At 41.6% G+C, this 26,783-nt stretch overlaps 1 protein-coding gene and 1 long non-coding RNA gene across 5 annotated transcripts in view; one reads left to right on the plus strand and one right to left on the minus strand.

Annotated features, from left to right (window-relative positions):
- The window catches only part of TXNRD3 (thioredoxin reductase 3), a 32,134-nt gene extending 6,662 nt beyond the window's left edge, over positions 1-25,472 (minus strand). The window contains exons 1-17 of one of the 4 annotated variants that reach the window (XR_011681162.1): positions 25,053-25,472; positions 19,597-19,657; positions 17,885-17,994; positions 17,586-17,702; positions 15,702-15,774; positions 14,729-14,848; positions 14,182-14,324; positions 12,668-12,783; positions 12,331-12,556; positions 12,021-12,113; positions 11,528-11,604; positions 10,837-10,993; positions 10,531-10,638; positions 9,555-9,650; positions 9,214-9,348; positions 8,749-9,089; positions 844-1,091 (exon numbers count right to left, since the gene is read on the minus strand). Coding sequence is in view for 3 of the 4 variants with exons in the window: in XM_071439646.1 (XP_071295747.1) it covers positions 9,027-9,089; positions 9,214-9,348; positions 9,555-9,650; positions 10,531-10,638; positions 10,837-10,993; positions 11,528-11,604; positions 12,021-12,113; positions 12,331-12,556; positions 12,668-12,783; positions 14,182-14,324; positions 14,729-14,848; positions 15,702-15,774; positions 17,586-17,702; positions 17,885-17,994; positions 19,597-19,657; positions 25,053-25,229 (1,872 nt within the window). In the remaining variant the exon portion in view is untranslated. Of the gene's footprint in view, positions 1-843; positions 1,092-7,855; positions 9,090-9,213; positions 9,349-9,554; positions 9,651-10,530; positions 10,639-10,836; positions 10,994-11,527; positions 11,605-12,020; positions 12,114-12,330; positions 12,557-12,667; positions 12,784-14,181; positions 14,325-14,728; positions 14,849-15,701; positions 15,775-17,585; positions 17,703-17,884; positions 17,995-19,596; positions 19,658-21,055; positions 21,144-21,550; positions 21,601-25,052 lie in introns of those variants that run through there. The other 3 variants (XM_071439648.1, XM_071439647.1, XM_071439646.1) reach the window with 3 other exon arrangements.
- Positions 19,653-25,385, plus strand: LOC139595874 (uncharacterized). Its single transcript, XR_011681163.1, has 2 exons — positions 19,653-21,160; positions 24,540-25,385. It is a non-coding gene; the product is annotated as an uncharacterized lncRNA (long non-coding RNA).
- Positions 25,473-26,783: the final 1,311 nt, after the last annotated feature.

Raw genomic sequence — 26,783 nt, forward strand, 5'->3', positions numbered from 1 at the left:
AGGCTAATTTACCACAAATCAGCCGCTGAACTCATCCTGCAGATCACAAAAATGTAAAACTACCATGCACTTAGAGGATAAAGGAAATACTGTGCTGGTTCCTGCAGGTTACATAAAAATGCTTTTAGAGGCAGTAATGCCAAGAGGACATGACTTGCATTTTTATACTTATGAATGCTCTTCCACAGTAATTAAAAATTACATACCCCATTAAATCACTTAGTACATACCTTAAAGCATATGATGCAGAGGTTTCTTGAAAAAGCCAATTACACAGTGCAGCTCTGTACAAGGCCAATGCTTCAAAGCAATTTTCTGATTTTATGAGTTACATATGCTTCAGAAAGGGAGATTTTTTTTTTATTACTGGCAGGAAGATACACTGCAAATAAGATACAAGCTCCTACTTTATTTTTTCGTTGCTGCTGTGAATTAAAAATTTCATTGCATATCTGAGCTTTAGCACAAACAGTAACACTTCACTGGAGAGGTCTTTTAATGTGAGAGGATCCTTTTCATGCTGAACCTTCATGTAAATAAAGCAGTAGTAATGATTAAATGATGGAGAGGAGTTTTGGCATTGTTGCCTTCTCCCACCAAAGAACATTTCTGCCAGAATCCATGGGTGGGAGAAGCCTTGAATCCTTGCCATGGAGCAGGATACTGAATTACTCTTGCAAGACTGCAGAGTCTGACTGTGCATGTCATAGGAAACATTCAGATTTCTTTCCTAGGAAAAATTCAGATTTCTTTCCATCATCTCTGTTTAGCCAACACTGTTTTGCTCTTATGACACTTCAAGAAAATGAGCTCTATTTGTCTACATAAAGATATTTTTCTTACCCAGATTTGAAAGAGGAACAGTTTCACTGGAAACTTCAATTTCATTTGCTCAGGGTAGGGTTCTTTCCTTTGTTTCAGCACTGAGAGGCTCCCAGACCAGAGCACTGAGAGCATGAGCCCCAGAGTTTCAAAAGCACAGGAGTTGGGAAAAAGGCTCAGGTTCAGTGAAATCCTTCATGAGGAGCAGCAGACACTGCTGGCAGCACAACACCCAGCACTGAGGGGGTCTGAGTCCAATAAAAACCCACCTGAAATGAAAAGCAGGAGAAACATCAGGATGATGTTTACCTGAGAGCTGAGGACACCAAAGAGGCTGTGCCTGACTGGAGGAAGCAATAAGGGAATCTTATGTTGGGATTTTTAACCTGTAGTGAGCAGGGAGCATATGGCACCTCTCAAAAATCTGCCTTTCATGCTGAAATTCACAAGTTTGTATAAATAATCTTCCTTCAGGGATGACCTCCTGTCACTTGAAATTCTACCAAATCACTCACCAATATTTGCAAAACCTCTGCTTTGGTGTCCACTGATATAATCTCATTGCTCCAGCCAAGAATTCAAAGATTAAAAAAAATAAAAAAGAAATATTTGAGTGGACAAGATTTGTGACAGCCTAGGTATGTCTGTGACTTGTGCAAACTGCCCTTTTTACTCCAGCATTCTGCTGTTTTTAATAAAAAACTATCAGATCACACAAGATTAATTCCTAGGAAGATAAAAATAATTTCATCCAATTGTTTTCCTGAAATTGCCACTAGAAAACAGAATAAAGGAAAAATTCATTTTTGTAATGACAAAAAAAAAAAGAAAAGCAGAAGTTGGCTCTCAGCCAGAGGGCTTTTTAAACCTCTAAAGAAGCTTTAAAAGTGCCCAAGACCCTTTTTCCTGATAAACTTCACTACAAACTTGTATAGTCTTGACATTTTTCCAGTGTTTAGCTTTGGCTTTGACAGCAACAACCAGATGTTCCTGCTTACCAGCAGCTGCAAAGTCAGGGCCAGCCTCAGAACAAGTCCATCACCTTCAGAAGTTTAAGGGCACGAGTTTAAGGGAGAGATTCCTGAGGGATGACAGGCAATTAAAACCACTGACACCTCTTTTACAGGCAGTTGAAAAGATAATTGAGGAACACAAACAGATCTGAGTTAGAGCTCAGTTTGGTGAGCAGGCACTGCCTGAGCTCTTTGCCTGCTGCTGTCCCAGAAAATGAACCCTGGATGTCCTTTGGACACAGCATTTTCCAGGCTGGCTACTCGAGCTCACCTCAGGACACAACCACCTAAGAAGCAAAGCAGCAGCTGAGGCTGAAAAGGGGCCATGCCATATTTTGTCTTTGCTCCAGTTACTGGGATCCTAATTTTAATGTGACACAAATCAGTGATAGAGAGTATTAGAGTATTAGACTACCACTTAGTTTCCTTCACTGTAGGTAAGTACTCCTCAAACTAAAGGCTAAAATCTTTCACATTGTAATAATTATTAAATACATTTAATGTACTATCATTCCAGTAAAGGATGACTTAGGAAACCACAAACTAAAAAGACTCCAAAAATTTAGTATAAGAGTTACCCTGAAATTTTTATATTTCACTTTGAAAATCATTAAGTTTTTAAATACATACTCCTATTTTTAAGACTAGCTGGAAAACTCTTTTGAACTACCTGGTGTTAACCCTCTGCTCAGAGCACAGAAGCAGTGAAAAGGCAGCAGGGTGAGCTCTCCATGGTGCAGCCCACCAAGCCACCTCTGCCAGAGGCAGCTCTGATGTCTCCTGTAGGACATGAAAAAAAGCCACAGAGATGTTCATCTCTGACTTTGACAAATCTCATCTCTGCTGCAAACTGTGCTGCCCCTTCCTGACACAAATCAAAAACCTTTGGGGGCAGATACGTTTAGATCCATTCTTATGCTTCCCCCTCCTTTTTTTTTTTTCATTTCCTTGAGCTATTAAATCTACAAAAACCCAGAACAATGCCAAAAATAAACACCCCCCTCCCCCCAAATCAAAAAGTGCAGCAGATATTTATATTGCTATCCAAAATTGTGAGTAGCTAATCTCATTTGTTTATGTTAGGTTTAGAGATAATAGAATGGTTTTTTATTATCTTGCATTGTTATGCATAAAAAGCATTAAAATTAAAATACTAGTGATGACCTGTGCTGAAACCAATTTTTTTTTTTTCCTTTAGAAGAGAAGAAAATAACCATGTAAAGAAAGTGTGCCCAAACTCTACTGAGGAACTCACCTTATCTTTAGAACTTTCTGAATTTTGAAGTGTATTACTTTTTTGATGTCTGACAAATACATCTGTCTTTGCTACCGTGTTGGAAGAAAGTAACTCAAGACTCAACAATCTTCTGCAATATTTAGGAGCAGTCTATGCTTGCTATCATATGCCACGAGGATGGATTGCAAAAATAGTTTAATCCTTGATTACAAGTACAGACTCTTGGAATACTGGAGCAATGCACAGATGGTGTGATACTAAACACAACAGCTCTGCCCTATTCATGGTATTTTGTGAACAGCAGAAGGACCACAGGAGAAGTGCCAAGCCAGAAATTCCCGTCCCAAAAGCATCAACTACTGATTTGTGCTTGATAATTTGAAAGGGATTGAAGGCAGTAAAGTAAAGCTGCATCTGTGGGGAAGCCCCATGGGGAGGTGTGGGGATGGCTCTCCCCAGGAAGGGCCCCAAACTGGAGCAGGGGCACAGAGTGGGGAAGGAGCAGGGGAGATGAAGGGTGGTGACCTGACCACAACCCTCCATCCCATCTCCCTGGGCTCCTGGGGAGGAGCTGGAAGAGTTGGCAGTGAAGCTGAGCCAGGCAAGGAGGTTGGTTTAGATTTTATTTCTCACTGTCTTACTCCAGTATTGATTTGCAGTAAGTTAAGTTATATTTTCCCAAGTTGAGTCTGCTTTTCCCATGACAGTGACTGGTGAGTGGTCTCTGTCCTCATCTCCACCCAAAAGCTTTCTCTTTGTGCTTTCCTTCCCTGTGCAGAGGAGGCAGAATGAGAGAGCAGCTTGGTGGGCAGTGATGCCATCCCAGGTTACCCCACCTCACCTTGCTTACAGAACTGGCATAGGGAAATGCAGGAATTCAGCCTCTCAGGGCCCCCAGCACCACCTGACACAGCTGCAGGCCCCAGCCAGAACCAGCTCTGTGTCAAATGGATCCTGCTGGTGACATTGCCTTTAACACATCTCACTTCAGACCTCTGGAGTGCTGTGCAAACACCAACTAATCCTCTCACTCATGCAATGTAAGCTTATCCTTGGAGATGTTAAGTAACCAACCCAGTCACACCGCAAATGCAAGACAAAGCAAAGCTTTAACCTCTGCTGTCACAGCCCACATTAGCAAACCTGAGTACAAGGCACAAACACATTTAAAAAGTCTGCATTCCCTGCTGATTGAGGTCGGGATCAGCGAGATGAACTTCAGCTCCTGTAGAGTGCAAAATAAATTAAATGTGAACATCTCAACAGCAGAATCTTAGGCTTCCTAATTTAGAAACTCAGCTCCTTTAATAAGAGGGAGAGACAAACAGGAGCCTGAAGGGAAGGGGCTGTTTAATGATGCTTCATCCAACGTGGGAAGTGGCTGGCCTGGTTCCCAAGCTTTTTTCCTCCACCTCCCTGGCCCAGCAGAGACCTTGAATGTTATGGAGATGCCAATCTGGCAATCAAGGAGCACTTTTCATCACCTTCGAGGGGAATAATCCTTTTCAAGCTTGTCCCTCAGCTGGGAGGAGGGCAGGGATTGGCAAAGGTCAATAATATTAACATTCAAGAGCAATAGAAATGCAATTGGGCTGTAATTGAAAGTCTGGAAAGTGACAGAGGAAGGGGCAGAGAATTAAAGCAGGGGGCATTTGCTCCAGGGAAACTGTGGGGCCCCTTTTTTGGGGAAAGAGTAGGAAGATCTCATATCCCACAGGAGAAGCAATAATCTTGTCAACAGGGACAGTGAGTAGAGGAACAGAATTAATCAAGCTGAAGGAAATTCTTCCTGCAAAGGAATGGAACTGTGCATAGTAAAGTCTATTTCTCAGTCTGCTCACTGGACTCTACCTACACCCAGAAAAGATAGAACATGCAGAAACATCACCTGGCAACAAACCTGGCTGCTACAGTCCCAGCAAAGCATTTTTACCACAGGCTGGTATGGGCTTTATCACAATTTTTCATCCTGCTTGAGGCAAGGGAGGCAAAGAAGGAGTGAAATCAATCCTTCCCCTTAGACCACTCTTTTTCCCCTTCTGCCCAACCTGTGCCAGCGTGGGCTCCCTGCCCTCCTGCTGCCCAGCTCCAGCCCCCTGAGTCCCACTCCATCCCAGCTGCCAGAGCCCAGACCCCATCCCTGCTCTGCCCTCGCCCACACAGCACGCCAGCCCCAAGTCAGAGCACGTCCAGGGAAGGTTACACAAGTGACTCAGTGCCAGGCTCCCAGGAGTGACATTTTTACAAGACACAGCAGTGGTGAGCCCTGCCAGCCTCTGCCCACAGCCACCAGCCCCTGTGAGGAGCACACAGCACAGCAAGTGCTGCTCACAGGGAGTTTCTTGTCCAGGCTCTCAGGGTCACTGTGGGCTCAGCCCCCTCAGGCACAGCTCAGGTGCAGCAGCACCAAGAGGGCAACTCCATCCCAACAGGGTGGAGTGCCAAAGGGAGACAAACCAAATTCCTTACACACCACAGCACACACAGAGCCCCCAACTCTTGTATTTCAGAAAAGAGTGCAGTAATAATTTTTAACCAAGTTAACTAAAGAAATAACAGTTCTGTCCCCTCAGTGCTCAAACCCACAAAGCTGCTAAATGGTTGCAAAGCCCACAATAAATTTTCCTAAAAGTCTTTTAAGGCAAATTTTTCTACGTAGAAGCTAGAAGTCTTTAGGTTTTCACCACTATAACGTTTGAACTGTACACAATGTAAAAAGGCAAATTATTTCAAGAAAAGCTAGTAAAAAATACTACAGGTCAAAACACCTCCAAACTCTGCTATCTCTACTTGAACCTCTAGATAAGAGTTACCTTTTTCTTTTCTATTCATATCCATCCACAATTTTACAGCTGATTTTGGTAATTTGAACATTTCTCCCCTTGCAGAGCAGGAACCACAAAGCACATGACATTCAATAGATCCACTACTATTTTTAGTTAAAATGCTTGATCCTTCCTTCCTCTGTTGTTCCCAACTCTTGTAAGGCACATCCAGGAATTTTTCCCTTGCCAATATTCAGGGAAGGCTTGACAAGCATAGGATTTAACCATGTACTTTTAACTTCAGTTTAGAGCTAAGGAAAAAAAACCAACCTTATTTTTCAATTTTCTGCCAGTATGAGATGTGCTGAAAAAGGGTAAACACTTCAAATCTTTGTCAAAAGCAGCTCCAAGGGGAATTGTGAGAATCAGAAGCTTTAAACAGTTCAGTTACCCAGGAAAAGTCTTTCGTGTCTAATTTTGGCATTGCATGGCTTATTACAGAATATTCAGCTCCCCCTTTTGTCTCTTACTTGCCCCCACAGTTCTTGCACAGGCCAACTTTAGCTGCTTGTGTTACTCAAGATAAATTACAGTGCTCAAGATATAATTAAAACTTATGCTATGTGGAAAGCCATCTACTAATTTGATGATTGTCTTCAATGTTTACAATAACTATAATCATAACCACTTCTGGACCTGAAATGGATAAATTTCACCAATAAATTTAAAAAACACAGAGCTTTGCTGTTCATCCACTGTTTCAAGAGCTCCAGTTCAGATACAGAGTGCTGTAATTATCAGTGATCTAGACAAGCAGCTAAGCACAAATTCAGTCACAACTGAGCATTTTCAACTACAGCTTACAAAAGCTTCCCTGGTATTAGAGCAGGAATAAATACCAGTGTTTTAAGAACACAGAACAGCTCTTCAGAATTTGTTCAACAACATTTATGACAACAGAAATGTAAACACCAATTTGCCATTAATGCCACTGCTGGAGTGTCTTTACTACCCAAATTCAGGATATTATTTTGTTGCTACAAGTCCCACTTCTCAGATCTCACCTTCTTCTCTAACACCTACTGTCCACCTTAAAATTTTGGCTTTGATCCATGGCTTGTTGTCACAGCACATTTTATTTTACACGTGAGCCTACTGAAACACAAGTGACATGCTCACTTCCTCCAGCTATAAGCTACTTACTGTGTACTTTAACTGGAGAGTTGAAAGCTTTAAAGAGTAACTCTGTAAAGTTCTTGATGCCACCAGCTGTGTATCACCTAGAGCTGACAGCTGGGGCAAGCATGACAAAAGGAACATCTGCAATTAGGACACTGTTACAGATATGCAAGTGCTAATTATTGACCAATTAACACGAACCTGCAAATCAAAACTTAATTTGAAATAAAACTCAATTAGTGCTTACTAATAGCAAATTCAGGAATTAGCACTCATTGACTTGGCTTCCTCCTTCACTTCCTCTCCAGCAGGGCTACACCAGGTAAACTTTGCTATTCCCAGTCAGTCTGTCATCATTTCTACTGGACCAGAAGTAACTCTGCAGCAAAGCAGCCCCTGCAGCTCAGCAGGCATCTCCCCTGTCAAGTATTTTGCAGTGCTACAGAGACTTTGGGTTTTGCCCAAAGTCTCCAAGAGTTACTAAACTTGAACTTGAGCAAGATTTGCTGCTAATACCACCTAGATTCTACTGAGCCTCTTTGAGCTGTGCTGCAGTTAAACAATACAAGGTATTCAGAATCTTCTGGAATATACAGAAATGGTATAAAACTGATCTTTCAAGTTTGAACTCACCTAAATTCAATTCTGTATACCCAAACAGAAGCACATTTGATACCTTGAGCAAGCCCCCAGGGGTAACAAGAGAACTTGTTTCTCCATTTAAAAGATTACAATTTGCACAAATCCACGGGGGTTTTATTACTGTATGGGATACAAAACATAACTCAAGCCCAATAAAATCTCAGGCAACAGAAATCATGAGGTCAGACATCACAGAGTGTTGTATGCATTGTTTATTGAACTTCAAATGCCACGGTAGATCACAGATTAAATAGTTAAAAACTGGTTACTATCATACAATGTTCAGAACAGTCTTTCAAAACAGCTCTTTTGACAAAACTAAGAGCCAGATTCAAGCACAATTCCCCCAGGACAGAATGCTAGGGGTGGAAGAGAGCTTCAAAGTACTGACAGTACACAACACTACACAAAGCACAGCAGGTCATTGCCCTGGGCTGCCACATGAATCAGAGCAGCTCTGTACAATACCTTCTGCCTCACTCATGGGGTGAGTCCACATGCCTGCTGTGTCAGTGGACAGAGTCTGCTTCTCCAAGACTTCAGCATTCCACATAACAGCACAGAGAGAATTCTGGGTTCTGTGAGGTTTTAAATTACAGAGCTGAAACCAGATTTCAACAAACTGACATGGCCTTGCACTTACACTCTTTAGCCTTGACACACAAGACACCTACAAATCAAATTTTTATTTTGAAGACATGATGTCACCTGAGGTCAAAAAACTGTGAAAGTGAACAACAATGGTGTCTTCGGTTAATTACTCTAAAGTTTTAGACTGCTTGGGATGGGAGACTAGTGCTTGAACTGCACTGCTCAACACTGCATCCTATTTATGCCATCTTGTCTCAACTGAACATACAATTAAGTATAACAAAATGCATCAAAAAGATAAATCAGTCAACTGTAAACTGTTGGCAAGAATCACTCAATTATGTATTTGTCATCTATTTCAAGCATTTGTACAAGACACTGGAACTAGAAGCATTAGCTTTAATTTGTGCAATTTAAGAATTTCCTTCAGGAGGAGTTCAGTCATCTGACTAGACAGGAAGCTCCCAGCCCTGCCTGGCAGTCATCAGTTGTAGCTCACCTCACAAGAAGATTTTGAGCAACAACGTCAAGAAAGCACCGCAGTGCTAATCCAGGCAAAGTCAGGATTCACAGTCTGAGATTCCTCTGCTGCTTTACTGCTCCATGTGCAACACAACTCGTGCTGAGGAAGCCTCTCCAAGGCACCACTCCCAGCTGCAGCACCCACAGTGGCACTGATGCAAACCTTTACACTGCTGCAAAGCAGTTGGATGTATTGGAGCTTCCACAGGACCGAGAGTGCACAACATGGAAACAAGTAAAACAGCAGGCTTAACCTCAGCAGCCCTTCTGAGTGATGTCCTGGCCAGAAGATTTGGTAATATCCATTGTAGTGAACACCTGTAAGAGACCAAAACAAGAGCTTATTTACTGTTGCCTGCATCATCCACATGGCTACTGATCTCTTGGGAAAACTGCCTTCAAGAGCAGTTTTAAATCAGGCTGTGCCTTCTCCCTTTCTTACCTCTGCACAAGTAGGATGGATACCAATTGTTTCATCAAGTAATTCTTTGGTGAGACCACATTTGATTGCAGCAGCAAAACCTTGGGTAACTTCACCAGCATTGGGTCCAAGAACATGCAGTCCTATCACACGATTCTGCAGAACAGGTGAGAGAAAAATATGAGTCAGTACCAGGCAAAGTTTGACAAAAGCTCTAGTGTGTAACTCCCACTACACTAAAAATGTTATGCAAGCAGGTCAATAGCAGAGTCTTTAAGAAAAAATTAACTACTTCAAATAAAGTAGTTATGCAGTTCTTTCCCCTTCAAGAATACCCTCAGCATATCCATCTTGCTACTTACATTGTCCTGTTTATTGCAGATAACCTTTGCATAACAGGTATTGTTATCTCTGCCTGGCACTGTCCATTCAAGTGGCCAGAACAGAGTGTGATAAACCTGGGAGAAAAACAAGAAAAAGAGGATTAGAATTTCATTGATTCGTCAGGTTTTTATTATCTTTATAAATAGGTAGTTTGACATTTAACCCACTATATTCTTGTCTATAACAAACGAGATGAGTAATTTTTTTTCCACTCAGCCCACAGAGTCCATACTCCAAAACTCAGCAGAGGAAGACTTGACTCAAACCATGTAGCTCTGATTTAAATGCTTGATAAAAACAGCTACAATATACAGTAGTTGCAAATCAGATTTTCAGAAAGAGAAGTACAAAATTAATATCCAGTTCCTATAAGTCTAAACATACTATGCAAAACAGTAACAGCAGAAGCTCAATAATGTCAAGTGACTTTGAAAGATATAAGAAATTAAACACAAGGCATGCAAGCAGCTTCCTCATAACTCCTTAGAGATATGCAGAAGCCAGAAATTACCATAAAATGGGGAAGTTATCCCCACTACTCCTATAGACATATGTTTAGGTCAGCAAAAAATAAATTCACAATTCAAGTAGAGTGAACCAGCAGAAAATAGTTCATCCCAGGAGTTTGGTACACTTCAGCAATAAAAGTCTTTAATTCATGATAACAAAAACCACTCCTACAGCTCTGCAACCCAAGTCTGGCCTCCTGAGGTGAAGTGCTTCTCTCAGCCACCTGCAAATTGTTATGCACAATTCTAATGTCATTCAATCCAGTCCTGGGTTTCTGTGAGTCCATAACCTTGCTGGCCAGATGAAAACACAGCCACAACAGTTTTACCTGTCTAAACTTCTAATCTTGTAAATCTCTGTCTTGAGACTAAAGCAGCAAGGCCCAAAAAAAACACCCTCAAGCTACAAGTTAATTGACTTGTGTGTAATCTTGTGTGTTCTTACCTCCAAGTTTTGCTCTCCATATTCATCTATGGCTTTTTGTTCAGGATACCCACAGCTGCCATACTCTAAAGGGGTAAACACTGTTGTTGGTACATTGATATAGTCACACTAAAAATAAAAATAAAAAAATCATATGTAGACTATGCACTACATAACAGAAAAAGTTATACAAGAACTTTACTTCTTTTTTACAAAATACTTGCAGAGTCAACAGGTAAGTGGATAAATTAACTCATGTTACTGCAGTTTTGAGGCAAAAAGCATCTTATTGAGAAATAAGTTGAAGTTGTCTGCTTATAGCTTTACCTTTTTGGAACTACCCCCATACAGCCTTTGGGCCAGCAGTCTCCCTGCCTGAATGGCAACTGGAGTAAGTTCAAGCTTTCCATCCAAGATATCCCCAATTGCATAAACATAAGGCACATTGGTTTGTTCTTCATCATTTACAGGGACTTTACCATTCCTTTAAAACAAACAGAAGACCACAGAATTCAGCATCACAACTTTTCTCAGATCTCTGTAAAAAGATAGGGGAGAAACTCTAACTACTGAGCTCATTTCATTAAATATCTTTATGCCTTTTTACTTCAGCTGCAAACTCTTCAGAGCATCAATCACCTCCAACTCTGACACTGTGCTGAAGTCTGTATTCAGTGGGCCAGTTCAGACATGAACAACGGTGCCTGGCTGATGGCAGTCAAGCTACTCAGACATCTTTGGACTCACAATCTTTCACCTGATTATTACAGAGCTCTGTGCTTTCAGCACAATGACCAACTAGTACATATTCACTCAGAATATTTTACAAAGTACATACTGAAGAAATTAAGTTAATGGACAATTATACTCAAATTCAGAACAAAAAAGTTTTCAAAGGTTCACATAATTGTCATATATAAGAGTGGGAATTAAAAGACCACCAATATCATGAGCTATTTTTACAGAGGTAAAAAAAATCCTTGCATTTAGTGGTTTTAGGGAGTTCAGTAATACTCACTTCTCATTGATTTTGACACCAATTGTCTGTAACCCAATATTCCTGGTACATGCATCACGACCAATGGCTAGCAAAACCTAAAAAAACCCCAAAATTAAATGCAATAACTTTACACAAGAGAAGTATAACATAAGATTTCCTTTGGTATTTCAGTGAAAAAACTGAAGCATATGAATAAAATGCCTTCCACACTGTTTTTTCCAAAATTTGAAAGAGCCACCAACAACGCTCTTCCAGGTACAACTTGTTTTAGAGATGTAACAGGCAGAAAAGCCAAAACAAAAACAAGCAAGAACACTGTTTATATGAATTAAACTCCAGGCTGACAAGGTTCAACTAAAGACAAATAGTGAATTTCCACTTTTTTTTTCTGCCAGTAAATTACATGAACAACTTTCTAAGGAGGAGTTCCCTTCAAGTTGTTCAAGAAAAAGTATTTGAATACTATTCATGTGCATCAATAGCCATTTATTTCAAATCCAGACATGCTTACTGTGTTATATTCTTCTTCAAGGGTTTCCGATCCCTCAGTAGACTTTGCTGTCACTTTCAGTCTTCCTGGCATTCCTTGCTCCAGCTGCTCAACCTGTGCAAATTTTTGTAAGCTTAGAATGACCTGAAGCAGCAGAGCTCACTTCCATTGTCATTCAAGCCTCGACCTACTAATCTATCATTAAGCAGTTAAAAAAGCTCAGTCTCATAAAACATTTATTTCTGCACAGAGCCAAAGCCTTCCCAGACAACACCTGCATTTTACATGTGCTGTTCAAAGCAATGATGTGTTAAGAGAAGAAAGCACTTGCCTGAACAGGTACAAACTTCCTGATGAACTTCACGCCGTGTGTCTCCATGTAGGCTCCGACCTTTTCCGCCATTTCCTGGTCGAAGCCCCGCAGAAGAATGGAACGGACCATTACAGTGACATCCAGCCCCAGGCCAGCCAGAAACCCTGCACACTCCAGGGCCACGTAGGAAGCACCCACAACCAGAGTCTTGCCAGGGCAGTAAGGCAGGGAGAAGAGGTCATCACTGAAAAAAAGAGAAGAAATCTAAGTTATAAAGGTCCTTCCAACACAAGCTTGTTTGACTTGGCAAACACTAGAGCAGACAAGTTCAGTCTTTTGTGCCTTTTCATCTCACCTTGTAATGCAGAATTCTTTATCTCCAGGGATACCCAGGTATCTTGGCCTTTCTCCTGTAGCCAGCACAAAAGTCTCTGCTGTGTGATAGGTTACTTGTCCTTTTCTGTTAGTTGCCTGTTGATGAAGATACAGTTAAGACTGACATTTTCATATGCTTTAAGATAAAAATTATGTCATCCTTTCCTTAATTATTGTAGATATGCTTAAAAATCAAGAATAAGCAGTTTGAAACAAGAACAAATGCATTTAGAGATGCCACACAGGTCACTGAAGAACAACAGGTTTAAACAACTATCAGGCTTTTCTTTCATTAGAGCACTTAAAATCATTTACTCTTTGAATCATGCCCATTTTAACTACTAAGTTAGATGGGATTACTCATGAGAACTTGACTTCCGAGTTATAAAATGCCACAACAAATTAAGACACCCCCTTTATCCCCACAATAAAAGGCCAATGCAATGCGAGGGACAGCATAACATTAATTAGTCCTTCAGCTAACGTAAAAAAAAAAAGTAATTAAAAAAAAAAAGGTAACAAGTTACATGATTTCAGTTCAGAGGGCCTAAGACCCAACCTTGCATGAATTCTAACTAATTTCAACTCTAAAGACCCTTGGTCTTTGGAAATTCCATCTTGCCAATCCACCTCTCCCAGAATCTGACCTTCATTCTTGCTCTTTGTTAGTTTTCCATCACAGATGAAGGGAAACATTTTCCCCATTGAGTCAACAGGTAATTCAGGTTGGAAGGGATCTCAGGAGGTCATCTAGTCCAGCCTCCTCCTGGGAAGTCTCTCTGTTCTACTTCATTTATTAAGGACACTTAAGTGGCTTGGACACTTGAACAGGTGGTACACAAGGTAAATTGACTTTACTATTATCTTTCAGTGCTGAGCTCTTGGTTTAAAACACAAGTAGTTCAGCCTTGATATTGCAAACAATTACATCCACTGAGTGCAACAGTTGCCTTCAATATGCACTTCTAGGTTAACCTTGCTTCAGTATGCTCACTTATAGCAAGATTGGCAGAACAAGCTTTGTCTTGCCAAACTGACACTTTAATTTGTATGCTGATACAGCACAAGGTTCTAGCAGAGCTCTTATGCAAGCACTTAATCTAAATTTAATTTCAATAGTTTTTATGCTTTAGTATGAGGATTATCCAAGTTGCAAAATCACACAGCTGGAGTTTCCTTTCTTTTCCCCCCCTCCTCACTCAGGCTGCTGAAATCAGTCATGAAGGTACAAACTAAGACCACCTTCCTTTATTCTTACAAGACACAGGTTTACACATATCCACATCACTCTTACAGAACTAGGTTTGCAAACACTGTGGCAGATACTAAGGCACAATAATTATTTTAATCAGGAACTTCACAAATGAGTTATTAACTTCAGTTGACCTCACTTGGCAATGTTAAGATGAAGCCTTTTTGGTGTTGAATTTTGTAAGGCAGTTCTAGAACATGAGTTTTCCCCTCCCAGCTAAGTATTTGAAATGCAGAGTATACCTTGATTTTGTGTGGTTCCACGAATTCTCCATATGAATTGAGGTATGTCACAGACTTCTCTCTCAAAGACACTCGATATCCCCAGTTTAGAGAACCAATGTAGTTCTGAACTGCTTCTACCATGGTCTCCCAGTTGTGTTTAACTGAAACAAGACACTAATTTAATATTTAAGAACATAAAAGTGCAATGTGCACCATAAGAAAAAATTAACTTCTTCATTGTACATCATGCTAAGAAAACATCATTATCAGTAATGAGGATACATATTAAGGTCTTGTTCTACTATATTAATATTTATGTGACTTGTTACTATCTGAGCTAAACCCACTCTAGAAGTTCTGTCATTTATTTCAGTTAATACAGGGAACAAAACACAATTAACTTTCAACCCCAAAGATATCTATGACTCAAGGAGGAGGACACCTTCTGATTCACCTAAAAAAAGTAGTGAACTCTGCCTCTAATTTATTAAGTCCAAATACAAGAACAGTCTTGAGTTCAGCATCTCATCTGTACAGTCATGGTCTTCCCTCTGTTCTTACCAACCTTGTTCTTCATACTGCCACCCATACTTCCTTGAATCTTGGAGTGCCTGACCCAGAAGTGCTGCTTGATGCATCAACTTCTTGGGAATGCAACCTACATTTACACACGTGCCACCAAGTCCTAAGATGGAAAGAATCACATTATTGCTTCCATTAATGCCATGTATGCTTTCCCTGGCACATACTTTGTATACTCACTATATCACTCAGGGAGGTGATACAGTAACATGAAATTTCTGTTGCAAGGGACATTTTAGAATACAATGAAGACACTAAACTTGTATTCAGTTTAAGATGTTATTAGGCTCACTGGCCCAAGACAGGTACAGGATGTCAAACATAGAGCCTGGTTACTTACTCCACAAGGCTTCAGATTTTAGTCAGGTTGCCAAGTAAGCAAGGTAAAAAGCCCAGAGTTTCTACAATTTAGTATCATCTATTATGTGTATTTAAATATACCTGTGTTTGAAATACTATCTACAAGAGCACATCCATTCCTTGACTCAAGAGAAGTCTCACTGAAGTTTCTTACTCATTTTCAGCTGCCAGTATCACTAATGAGGTCAGCCAGCAGCTGCCCTTAATTAGGAAAATGTGAGACATACATAGCCAAGGAGTCACTGTTCTAAAGGGAGCCTACCAGTTGTCTACAATATAGAACTGGATGAACTAAAAAGCAAAATATTCCCACAAACATTAGAATGTGAACATGCACGGACACACACTACCCACACATGGTTTGAAAGTGATCAAAGCTAGAAAAACTCTTGACAGAGAACAGAGACAGCAATGCCCAAAGCAGAAATAACTATCCATAAAAGCAGCAGGCATGCCAGGCAAATAACTCATGTTATCTGTGCACCAGAATTACAGGAATTTACCCTCAATTCCTAAGAACATAAATCCATATGTAACATCTCAGTATGTATCACTGGTACTCAAACATCATCAAATACAAGATTAAAAAAGCTTACCCCATGAGGTTCCAAGAGGTGTTGGAACAACATAATCTAATACCATTACTTTCTTTCCCAAGGCAGCAGCTTCCTATAAAAGATGGAGAAGACCAGTCAGCATTACTGAACAAAGCAAGTCTGTCCACTCATTCATAGCCAGGATACATTTAGCACTAATAGAAGGTTTCTTTTCTACCTTCACCAGTTAGTCATTAACATATATGGCTCTTCTGTCTCCACCTCTAGACAAAAACTGAAATCCCTCAAGAACTGACTTTTTTCCAAACTTTGAATGGCTCCTTGCATGTTCAATGCTACATCAAGATCACCCTATCCTGTCAAAAGCCATGATCTGAAAAAGGTACATGATGGGCTCAGCAGCCTGTGATTCTCATCTACCCCACCTAAAGAAATACTTAAACTGTTAGCTCTGCTTTCCATGCAGAAGAACAGAACTGACTTGGCATGTTCATGCATGGAAAAGAAGGTGACACACTGGAGACATTTCAATGGAGCACCACCATGATGTTCAAGGGGCTGGAGCACACCACCTATGAGAAGGCCAAGGGAATTGGACACATTCAACCTGCAGAACAACTGAATTTGGAGGGGACACCAGAGCAACTTTCCAGTGCCTATGAGAAGTACATTAAGATGACTGTGCCAGGCTCTTCACAATGGCCAAGTAGCAAAGGGACAAAAGACAATGGCATTAAGTTGAAACATGAGACTCAGACTGGATATAAGGAACTTTCACACCACGAGGACAATCAAACAGGTTTCCCAAAAAGGCTGTGCCATCTCCACCCATGCTTATTCCAAATGAATGAGTCCCTGCACAGTCCTGGGTGACTTCACAGCTGACCTTGCTTGGAGCAAGAAGCTTACATTAAATATTCTTCTCATGTCCATTCCAACCTGAATAAGCCTATTCCTCTATTCAAGAAATTACCAGGTACACATTGTTTGATTTTTCAAGCACTTAAATCAAATCTCTAGGTGCCTCAAATCTATTTAAGAACATCAACTGCAATCCTGCCTCAAACAAGGTTTAGCTGGCTGGCTTATATTTTGTGAATGCTACTCTGAACAATTTGGCAATTAGCACCAAGTTTACAACTGATGTCCCAGAAGGTACTGTGAAGAAAGATCTGAACATTCTGAAAATACACAATTGGCCAACTGAAGAATTGCATTGTCAGCCCCTCCTGCCTGCTTTGTATTTTCTAATGAAGGTTGCATGTTTGGCTGTATAGTTCAGCAAGTGTCAAGGCTGTCAAGAAGAGCCTCACCCTGCCCAAGACATAAACTGACAATTTAGGACCTCTGAGAGATGGGAGCATGAGTCCAAATCCCTTGGGTAGCAGGGAAAACCGAATCTGGACCTTAGGTCCTGAGACACTCTGAAAAACAGCTAATTGTGTAAGAGCTACACAATCTCAGCTTCCCTTTCTGAGAAAGCACCTAAAAAGGGAACTAAAGAGGGAAGCAGCTCCTTGAAGGGGACTGCTGGAAGCACTTAATTTTAGATGAATGGTGATACTGAATCCTAAACTGTCAAAAGGCTTCAACAGCAGCCCTTAAGTTTTCTAGATTACTGTTTGGAAGCACCTGTGTATTACACATGCAGAAGAGATAGTTAAAAAACATTTGGTTCCACCCTCAGCCAGAAAACTAAAACCTATTATTAGGATCAAGAGCTGAATAAACATTGGCTACAAACTGGTCCCTTTATCCCCTAAGTAAGCACATTACTAGACCACTACTGGTTCATTAATTAACAAGTTGAACAGTAATACTCATAAAAATATAGACTGTTTTATACCAATATAATTAATAGTGAGTAACTTTTGAATAAGTTTTACATACCACCTGTTCTCTAATGTCATTTTCACATCCTACCTTAGAACATGCAAGTCCACCTGAGCCACCACCAATAATAATGAGATCATATTCATAGGGTTCTGTAATGGTTTGGTTATCCCCAAGGAGTTTCTGCAGTGATCCATCCTTATAAGCCTGGGAGAGAAAAAGAAATAAATAATCAAATTGGCACACATGTTTCTGAGCAAACAACTGATAACACTGCCTCCTCTGACTGACGTCACCCAGTCTGCTGTGTCACACAACATTCAGCTACAACCAAACAGCAAATTCACTCACTCTTGTCCACTTCCAGCTGATTTTTAAAGCCAGGTTACCTGGTATGTTGCATCACAGCCACCAATGTGAGTTCCATTCACAAATACATTAGGCACTGTCCTCTGGTTGGTCAGCTCTGCCAATACTTGCTGAATACTGGCTCCATCCTCTAAGAATAAAAGAAATATGTACATTATAAACAGATTTCAGGAACAGAGGTTTTAGAACAACCTGGAGTATTAAAGGTTTGGACTGTGAACACTGTAGGCCTGCCAAGACAACCATTTTATTATAAACATTCCATTTGCAGGTTTCCTGGACATAAGCAAGTCTTCAGAAACTACTTCTCAAAGGAGCAGGCTTAAATACAAAAATTAAATTGATATTTCAAGCCACAATTCTACAGCATGGAGTAATGCTGAAGTAGTAAGAGTTTAGCTCTTCTATTTCAAGGATTTTTATCTCTTACAGTGTCACATTTGTTGCTACACACTACAGTGTTCACTACACAAAAATCCTTTTCCAGCTATCACAGAAGATCATACAGACACCTTTTCTTTCATGAGAACTTCTTATTTTGGAGTATGTTCTTTGCACAGGAACATAATTTTGCCCAGCAGCTTTGTATTATGAGACAATGGGTAAGGGAAGTATGAACATGCTTTTCTACTTACCCTAAAGCTACCTTCCTCCTTTTTCTACCCACCACACTGTCAGAAACTTTCTAGTTTTAAAATTATCATTGCTTGACCTCACCTGCCATCTGAATCATCAGCACCTACACACAGGCTCAATTTAGATCTCTCAGCAGTAAATGTGGGAATGGGGATTTACAGTAATCACTTTGACTAAAATCTTTTTATTCCAAGATTATATCTACTAAGTATCAGTAATCACAGCAACTGCAAGGGAAATATACTATTAATTAGAAGTAATTCCAGGAAAAAAAAAGGCTGTGCATTGTACTTTACGTATCTTGGGCTATAATTAATTCACAGTATGACAACTTGAATAAGAAGCAAAAGGAACTAAGAAGAGATGAATAAATAGGTACATTTCTCCCAAACATTGCTTAGGCAAAAGTAAAAACTTCAAAAAGGCATTAGAACTTTAAAAAAACATTGGGAATTTAAGTTTTGTGCAGAAAAAAAGAATAGACACTCAACAGTTTACCAAATGTGCATTTAAGAGCTCAGTAAAAACCATATTAGAAACGATTTGTTCCTAAAACTACATTAAAAGCTATGTGCATTATGTCTGTATACACATAAGGCACTGCACATGTCCTAAAACTAAAGCAGCTTGGGCTTTAAGGAAAAAAAACAACTTGAAACTTGGCAGCAGCCAAGTTACTGGAATTTGCCCTTCCTTCCAGTGACTCAGCACGTTTCCCAAAGAAGGTCACCAGCATACCAAGTCAAACATTAACAATTCACCTGAAGCCACAAGAGAACCAGGAACAGGAAAAAAAATTACAGACTTATTCCCCAGAAGCCATAGCTCCTTGGACAGAAATCAGATCTCACATTCTCTATCACCTGATGGTTTTTACAGTCAAAGCCTTCAGTTATATTAAAAACACATCCTGTATAAAAAACCACATTGAAGCCTAATTGCCTTTATCTCTGCATATATTAAAATGCATTTTACTTGTTTCACAGGTCCCCCAGTTAGTTCAGGACAGTTTAAGGAATCATGCAGCTCAAGGAATCACTCATTTTTAGTTACATTAAGCAGCAGCATGTGATACACTGTTGTTTCTGCTACTCACCAGTTACATCCAGCTCCAGAGCATAGTAGTCCACTCGCAGGGAGCGGAAGAGTTCCTTCACCTGCAAGAGGAACAGACACCATGGCAGTGCAAAGGTTTCTCAGCTCAGGGGACAACTTCCCTGCTTAGACACCTCTAAGGCTCAGTTCCTGTGCTCTGGGGCACAGGCTCCACACAGCTTTGGTAGCTTGGCTCTATGTTTTGTGTGTTCCTCACTTAAAGCCAGAGCATTTAACCTTCCAAAACAAGTCCCATTACCTTAAGAAAAAGCTTCTAGATACAGTTTGCTTAGCTGCTGACTTCTCCACCTGTGACATACCAAAAGCCATGGAGCTGACTGCCATATAAAAAACCAAAGAAGAGAGATAAAGCAGCAGCAAGATTCCTTGGTAATACTAAGGAAAAAAAAAAGAATAATAAGCAAAACAAAATGCTATCAAGGAAATTAAAAAAAAAAAAGCTGCAGAAAGAAGGAACGTGTTCCAAATACTGAGTACTCAGCACTCAGCTGGGTGTTTTTTTAACCTCAGTTCTGGATGGACAAAATGTATCATTACCTGATTCAAACCAGGCAACCTTTTAGAAACAAGATTTCTACAGCAACACTTTTTGTGAAGCTGGCATTTGAAAACAGCTCTAGCAAGAATCACTGAATGTCTGGGGATGGACTCGCTTGCCAGCATGGAGCCTGAACATTTTAAAATCAGCTTTCTGAGGAACCTCAAATTTATTGACAGAGCTTCATCAAGAGTATGTTGAGGCCCATCTAGTAAGTTTAAAGATGTCTAACACACAGGGAATAGAATGTTTTTAATATTGCTGTGACTCACACTGTTACTATACTGAATACTGAGTATTCCAGTGTTTTCTGATTAAGTTTCAGCTTTATGCAGGCAAACAAGAAGATTTTGTATTCTGTACCAACAACAAATTAAGTTTCTTAGTACCTCATATATCAACTGTAACATTCAAAAAAAAAGCTTTGCCTCTGTAACTGATTATATTGGTTCTACAGGTTTAGAATAGTGGAAGTTCTAAGGGACCTTTTCAGGCCACCTGCATGAACTCCCTGCTCAAAGCAGAGCCAAATGTGAAGGTTGATGACATTGCTCAAGCACTGTCCTCTCACTTGGAACATCCACAAGGACAAAGACACCAGAATTGCCCTGGGCTGGCTCAATGTTTGACCATCCTCACAGTAAAGAACTTCCATTTTATCCCTTTGGAGTGTCTGCCATTGCAACTCATGTTTGCTGGTTCTTCTCCTTTCCCTCTGCAACTTGAATAACAATCTGATTGTCTTCCCACTTGTCAGCTGAAGGCAGCAACAAACTTCCAGTCAGCCTTACCAAGGGTCAACAAACTGAGCTCTTCCTTGACACATTCAGTGTGTGTGATCCTCCAGTCCTCTTACCATCTAGATGATCCTTGAAATTTTTTGTCCTAAGCTCACCATTACCTTCAGGCTTGCCTCCTGGATTACAGCTACAGGCAGAATGAAAGGGAAACAGCAGTGGAACCACTCCAGACCTCCTGTTCTGCATCTGCTGTTACAAACCCCAAGGTAAATGCCATGCAAGATCCAAAGAGCAAAGCTTAAAGTGATTGCTGCTAGGAAGTGTTAAGAATGCAGAGGCAAATTAGAAAATTAGCTGCTTGGCTGCTGGTTTAGTTTGCAGCAAAGCAGTGGAGTAACAGGCAAGCATTCACCGGGTTTTGTTTTCTTTTTTAAAAAACTCTGCCAAAACATTGCAACAGCAGCTGGCACGAAGGAGGACAGGACAGAACATTACTAAACCAAGAAAGATTACACTCAAGAAAGGACAGATTTAAGGCATTTAGACCACCTTTATTCTCTACTGAAGGTACTCAGTAGAGAGAAAAAAAATCAGACAAACACCAGCATCCTAATTAGAAGTAACTATTGCACTTTGCACTTATGAACAAATCATACTTGTGTTGTGCTAATGAAACTGAAGGAAGGATCATAGCAAGCACATGAGCAGTTACAAAATCTTCAATGCAGGCAAGAGATAATAGATGACTTTGGTTTGGAGAAGGAAATGATTAGGAGGAGTAGAAAGATAACACACTAATCATGACTAATATCAAGATAAGCTGAACAGGAAATGATTTCTCGGAAATACTCACTGGAGCACTCAGCAATAACTGCATTTACCAGAAAACAACTTTGAAATGAAAAGGAAGTAAATCTCCCTAGGGAACACAACCAGAAAACTCACTGCTATCTGGCATTGTAAAAGCCAAAATTAAAATGAGATTAAAGGAGTTATTAGACCAACTAATGAAAAAGAAAGTCCACTGAAAACTTTGAACCCAATAAAACTAATACCAACTCAGGCAAAGAAATTCGTGTGTCTCACACACACACCCCACTGGAAACTTCAGCAGTGCCGTGGGAGATTTTCTTACAGCCCAAAGACAGAACTATCATTTCTTCAAATGTCTGGGGTGGGGTACAAGGTTGCAGGGTCACTGATACAAGCATTTACTTCCCTTTTCACCAATGCAATGGCCTCAGTTACCTACTAAACCCTTTCAGTTTTCACAAGTGATGGACTAGAAACACTTCCAAGTATTATTAAACAATAGATAATTCCTCTGAAACCAAGAAATTAGTCTAGCTTTAGGAAATGCTTCCCAGAGATGCTTTCTGTCACTAGGAAAGCTAAGCAGGTTTGAGATCAGCTTCACATCATAAAATAATAATGGTATGTCCGAGGTCTGCTTTTTCTAGTATCAGCTAACACTCCATAATAGCTACAGCTGAATTGGCCAGAACCCCCCGAGGACAGAGAATGTAATCTGTAATTGCATAAAATATAACTAAAATAACCAGTAACTTGATGCAATCACAGCTGTTGCTCCTAAAGTATCAACATATCACAGTGTTCAGCCTTGCCATTTTTTCATGCTCAAAAACTATGTTTTCTTTATGCATTTCTATCTTCTTATTATCTTTTCTGGCTGCTAAGCAATTGAAAAAACAGCCAAGTTAAATTATGACAAGGAAGTAATTCTACCACTACCCCCTCTCCACCACTGCCCTGTTAAAGCAGTTGAACAACAAATTGCATTTGCAGAAGAACAGCACAATTGCCAAGTCATGCTATTAGCTAACCTGAATACAATCACCTACCTAATTCACTTAGGGAATTTATTTGCAGTTGTGTTTCTAAAGAAAAGTGCCATTTTAATTTTCTTCTAGCATGGCTACCTCCACTTGAAATGGAGAATTCTTTCCACACCCAAATTAGGTACTTTCAGACCATGAGCACTAAACATCTTTTTCTATTAATCCTACCAAAAGCACACTGCTAACAACTATCCACAGTAAAAGATATACAATGCACACTATTCATATGTGTCCAAGAACTCAGAACTATGTGATTACAGTCTAAGTACCCAAGCTGTAACTACACTTCCAAATTATATCCACTTCATTAATTCTATAGACTTGATCAGCTAACAAGAATCCTCCATTAGCCATTGTTTTCCCATTCCTTTCACTAATTTCTAAGTCTTTAGTAAGAGGGATTTTTAATACCCTTAGTGTTACAGGTACTCCTCTGTTTTATCACTTGATGTCTCATGTGTGGATTCCTTCTTCCCTAAACTTTCTTCTTCTAATTCTCTGTCTGCAATCTACACCTCTTCTCCACATTTTCTTTGTTATATTACCTTTCTGTTCTGTTCCAAGCAGGAAAATAAGCCAAGGAAATCTGCCTACCAGAGCAGTCACCTCTTCTTCCCCCAGCCCTATTTATGACCTGTTTCTTCACAAAAATTCACACAGCATTTTTCAAATCCCCCTCCTAGAAAGGGCCATGATAGAGGGTCCTCCTACCCCCTGTGTTCATTCTTCCCCTTTGCAAGACAGTAAGAATAATATTCCTAATATTCCTTATATCTGATTGCTTCCCTGAAGCAAGCAATCTGCCTAATGGAGAAGCTATGAACAAATGCAGGAAAGAAAAATCTGGAATTTAATTACTGGACTACAAACAAGTCTTTGCTCCCCTTCTTGTCTTAGTCTAGAGCCTCTGCAAGACCACAAACAGATGAAGGAAAAAGGCACAACGTTTAAAAAGTTACAGTGCCATCATGTGATCTCAAACCCACGAAACTGAGTGTCATGAGCATCAGCATTTACAATCACAAGCACTAAAAGCACACAGGGCAATACTGACTAGGTATTTCTCAATGGGCAACTCTGAAGTCCTCAAGAAATTATTTTTCCTCAGCAGAAGATAACATTTTTGTCAGCTGGACTAGACAGGAGCAAGACTCCAACTCTTCATTTACTGAAACTTCGAGTAAGCTGTTAAAATGGATTTGAGCTACGTACTCTGATTTACTGACTGCCAAAAAGTTCTTAGACAGAAGGCACTGGTTTGGTTGATCTTCCCAAACACAGAAGTTTCCTTTCCCAAAACCTCAGTTAAGTTGCAAGTGAGATAGGATATATTCAGTTCAGTTTTCTGCAAGGGGGTCCTAATATCTCTTCCCTTCCCAGAACTAAATCTAACCCAGAAATGGGAGTGAGGTTTCTGAGTATGTTCCTGGTTATCAGTTCTATTGAGGAACACCAGGACTTGATCCAACAGTTCCACTTATGTTCTTACACAATGGCCATATCAAATATCATAGTGTGAGGTATAAATAAAATTTCATAACATACTTTATGTAACTATCCAAGGTAACCAAGGCCTACAAACCCTCAGGTCCTGTGTGGACTATGACCAGTATGCTGGTACAATAAAATTCTAATGAAGACCTTGAGTTTTTAATGAGTTTGGCTTACTAGCTATAGCAAATGGGTGTACATTGGTGTACAATTAGGGCTAAAAAGATATTTTTCTCTAAACATTACAATTAACCAAGACTGCTTTACTCTTCTTTTAAACACACGCTGCAACCAGGATTTAGAACTTATGCACCTGCTACAGAGTCAACCTTCCTTAAATCTAGGAAGGGCAGAAAACTTAACTCATCCCTCCCGTGGAGAGCAGCTTTGTCCAAGCTGAACACCAACGTGGTACCCAAATTTCCAGCGAGGAAAGAACACAGCCAGCACCGTGAGCTTCGAGCAGCTGCAGAGCTGAGGAACAAGCGTACTGTGCAGAACTCGCCACACATCCACCTCCCACCGTGGCAAAGCCTAAGAACTTCCACGAACGCCACGGATCCTCGCCTGGTTTCGAGCAGCAAGCGGTTTTCCAGCACGTGCTGCTGGAGCGGGATGGACACAGCGCCACTTCCACGCGCTCCAAAGCCCGCAGGGGCCGCCGCATGCCCACACCGCCCTCCCTCAGCCCCGCGCCGTGCCCGGGCCCAGCGGGCGCCCTCGGGCCAAGGTCTGCCCGTGCTTGCCTCGAGGGGACGGCCCGCGGGGGACCCTGCCCAGCGGGCTCTCGCCGCCGCCGCTGCCTCACCTTGTTGCAGTAGGGGCAATAGCTCTTGCTGAAGATCATGACGCGGTGCGAGGCGATGAGGTTCCGCACGCGGAGCTTCAGCCCGTCCCAGTCCGGGAGCCGGGTCTGTACCGGCGGCGGCGGCGCCATGGCGGCAAGATCGCCTTCGCCGCGGCGGCCGCGCTGACCCTCGGCCATGCCCGCCCCTTCCGTAGCCGGCGGCAGGAAAGCCGGGCCGACCTATTCGGAGGGAGCGAGGGGGGGACAAAACGCCAAGGAGGGCTCTCCACCCTGCATTTCAGCCACAAGCACTATGAATCGTTGCAAAATAATAAAAACGTCTTTTATACCAGAGGCGAAAGTGTCAGTATCTGCCTAAAGACTACGTATAGAAGGACAAACTTGCGTTGTTTAAGGCTCTCTCCCCTCTGCGAGGGGGCGTGAAGTGAGCCAACAGGAGGCCGGTGCGAGCGCGCATGAGCGGCCGGCAGGCGGGCGGTGCCGGGCGGGGCGCGGGGCGGGGCGGTGCCGGTGTCGGGCGGGGCGCGGGGCGGTGCCGGTGCCGGTGCCGGTGCCTCTGCGCCCTCCCGGCCGAGGCTGGCAGGGCGGATAGTGCTGGACAGGGCGGGCGGAGCGAGGGGCGGTGTCGGGGTTGTCCTTTGCCCCCCCTTTGCCCGGCCTGGAGCGGTCGGCCTAAGGCCCGGGTTCGACCTGCCTCGGTGCCCTTTAAGTTAGAGCGAAGTGTGGGGAAAAGCTGCTTCCCCCGTGTGCCTCCACCTGCCCCTTGGATCTCCTGCACACGGGGACGAATGGAGCGTCTCCTATAATAAAATGGATTATTAGCCAAGAGAGCAGAAAAAGTTTCATTTTCTTACACATTGCAGGTCTAAAGGAAGGGCATGCTGAGGCGTCTGGTACTGCTTATTGCGTACATCTGCGATGAGATGGGACCGCTCAATGCGCACGAAGCCTGGTAGTTGCCAGGGCCGTTGTCAGAGGCATGGCAAGAGCCCGTGTGAGGGCACAGACAGGCGGGGCCCTGCCTGGGCTTGGGGCAGTGCCGGTGGCGAGCCGAGGCCCCGGAGCTCGGTCATGTCCCCGAATGTGTGCCCGTCAGCAGCAGCAGCTCCTGTGAGCCATTCTAGGCGGCTGTCCTGGTTTAACGTCTCAGAACTTCGCTAAATCAAACCCTGCGAGCTTCTGAGTGATGGGAGTTATTTTCTGTAGGTGAGGAAAGCACGGAGTGATTTCATAAGATTCAATAAGGAGTTTTTAACAACGTAGGTAATGAAGTCCATTGCTCCTCCCACACCTGCCACAGACCAGTCCTACTGCTATTTACTAATGCTAAAAATAGCCACATATAATAGCTGTAATGCCACCAGTGATGAAAATGGGCCTGGTGGGAGACAACTGAATTAACTTGCTTAATTCCTTTTTCAATCACATGTACCTACGATATTCACTGTCCAGTGAGCTTGAAAAAAATGTATATTGCATTTATTTGAATGTTGGCAATGAAGGAGTTCTAGACTAGGACTTTCTACACTCCCCACAGAGAAAAACAAATCTAAGTTTTGCAGCCTTTTATTTTCAGTATCAGTGTATAGGAAAGTGGATACAGTACCTGCAGCTACTGAGGTTTGACATAACATGCATGGGCCAGAACTACCCACTGTGCTTTGTTCATAGTCCAAACAAAACTGCTTGTTTGGTTCCTAGCTTTGGCTAATTGTTCTCTCTCCTTCTCAG

Source organism: Agelaius tricolor, unplaced genomic scaffold (genome assembly GCF_023055355.1).
Source record: "Agelaius tricolor isolate 1412-34295 unplaced genomic scaffold, bAgeTri1.0.p SCAF_14, whole genome shotgun sequence".
In the NCBI taxonomy this organism is placed as follows: domain Eukaryota; kingdom Metazoa; phylum Chordata; class Aves; order Passeriformes; family Icteridae; genus Agelaius; species Agelaius tricolor.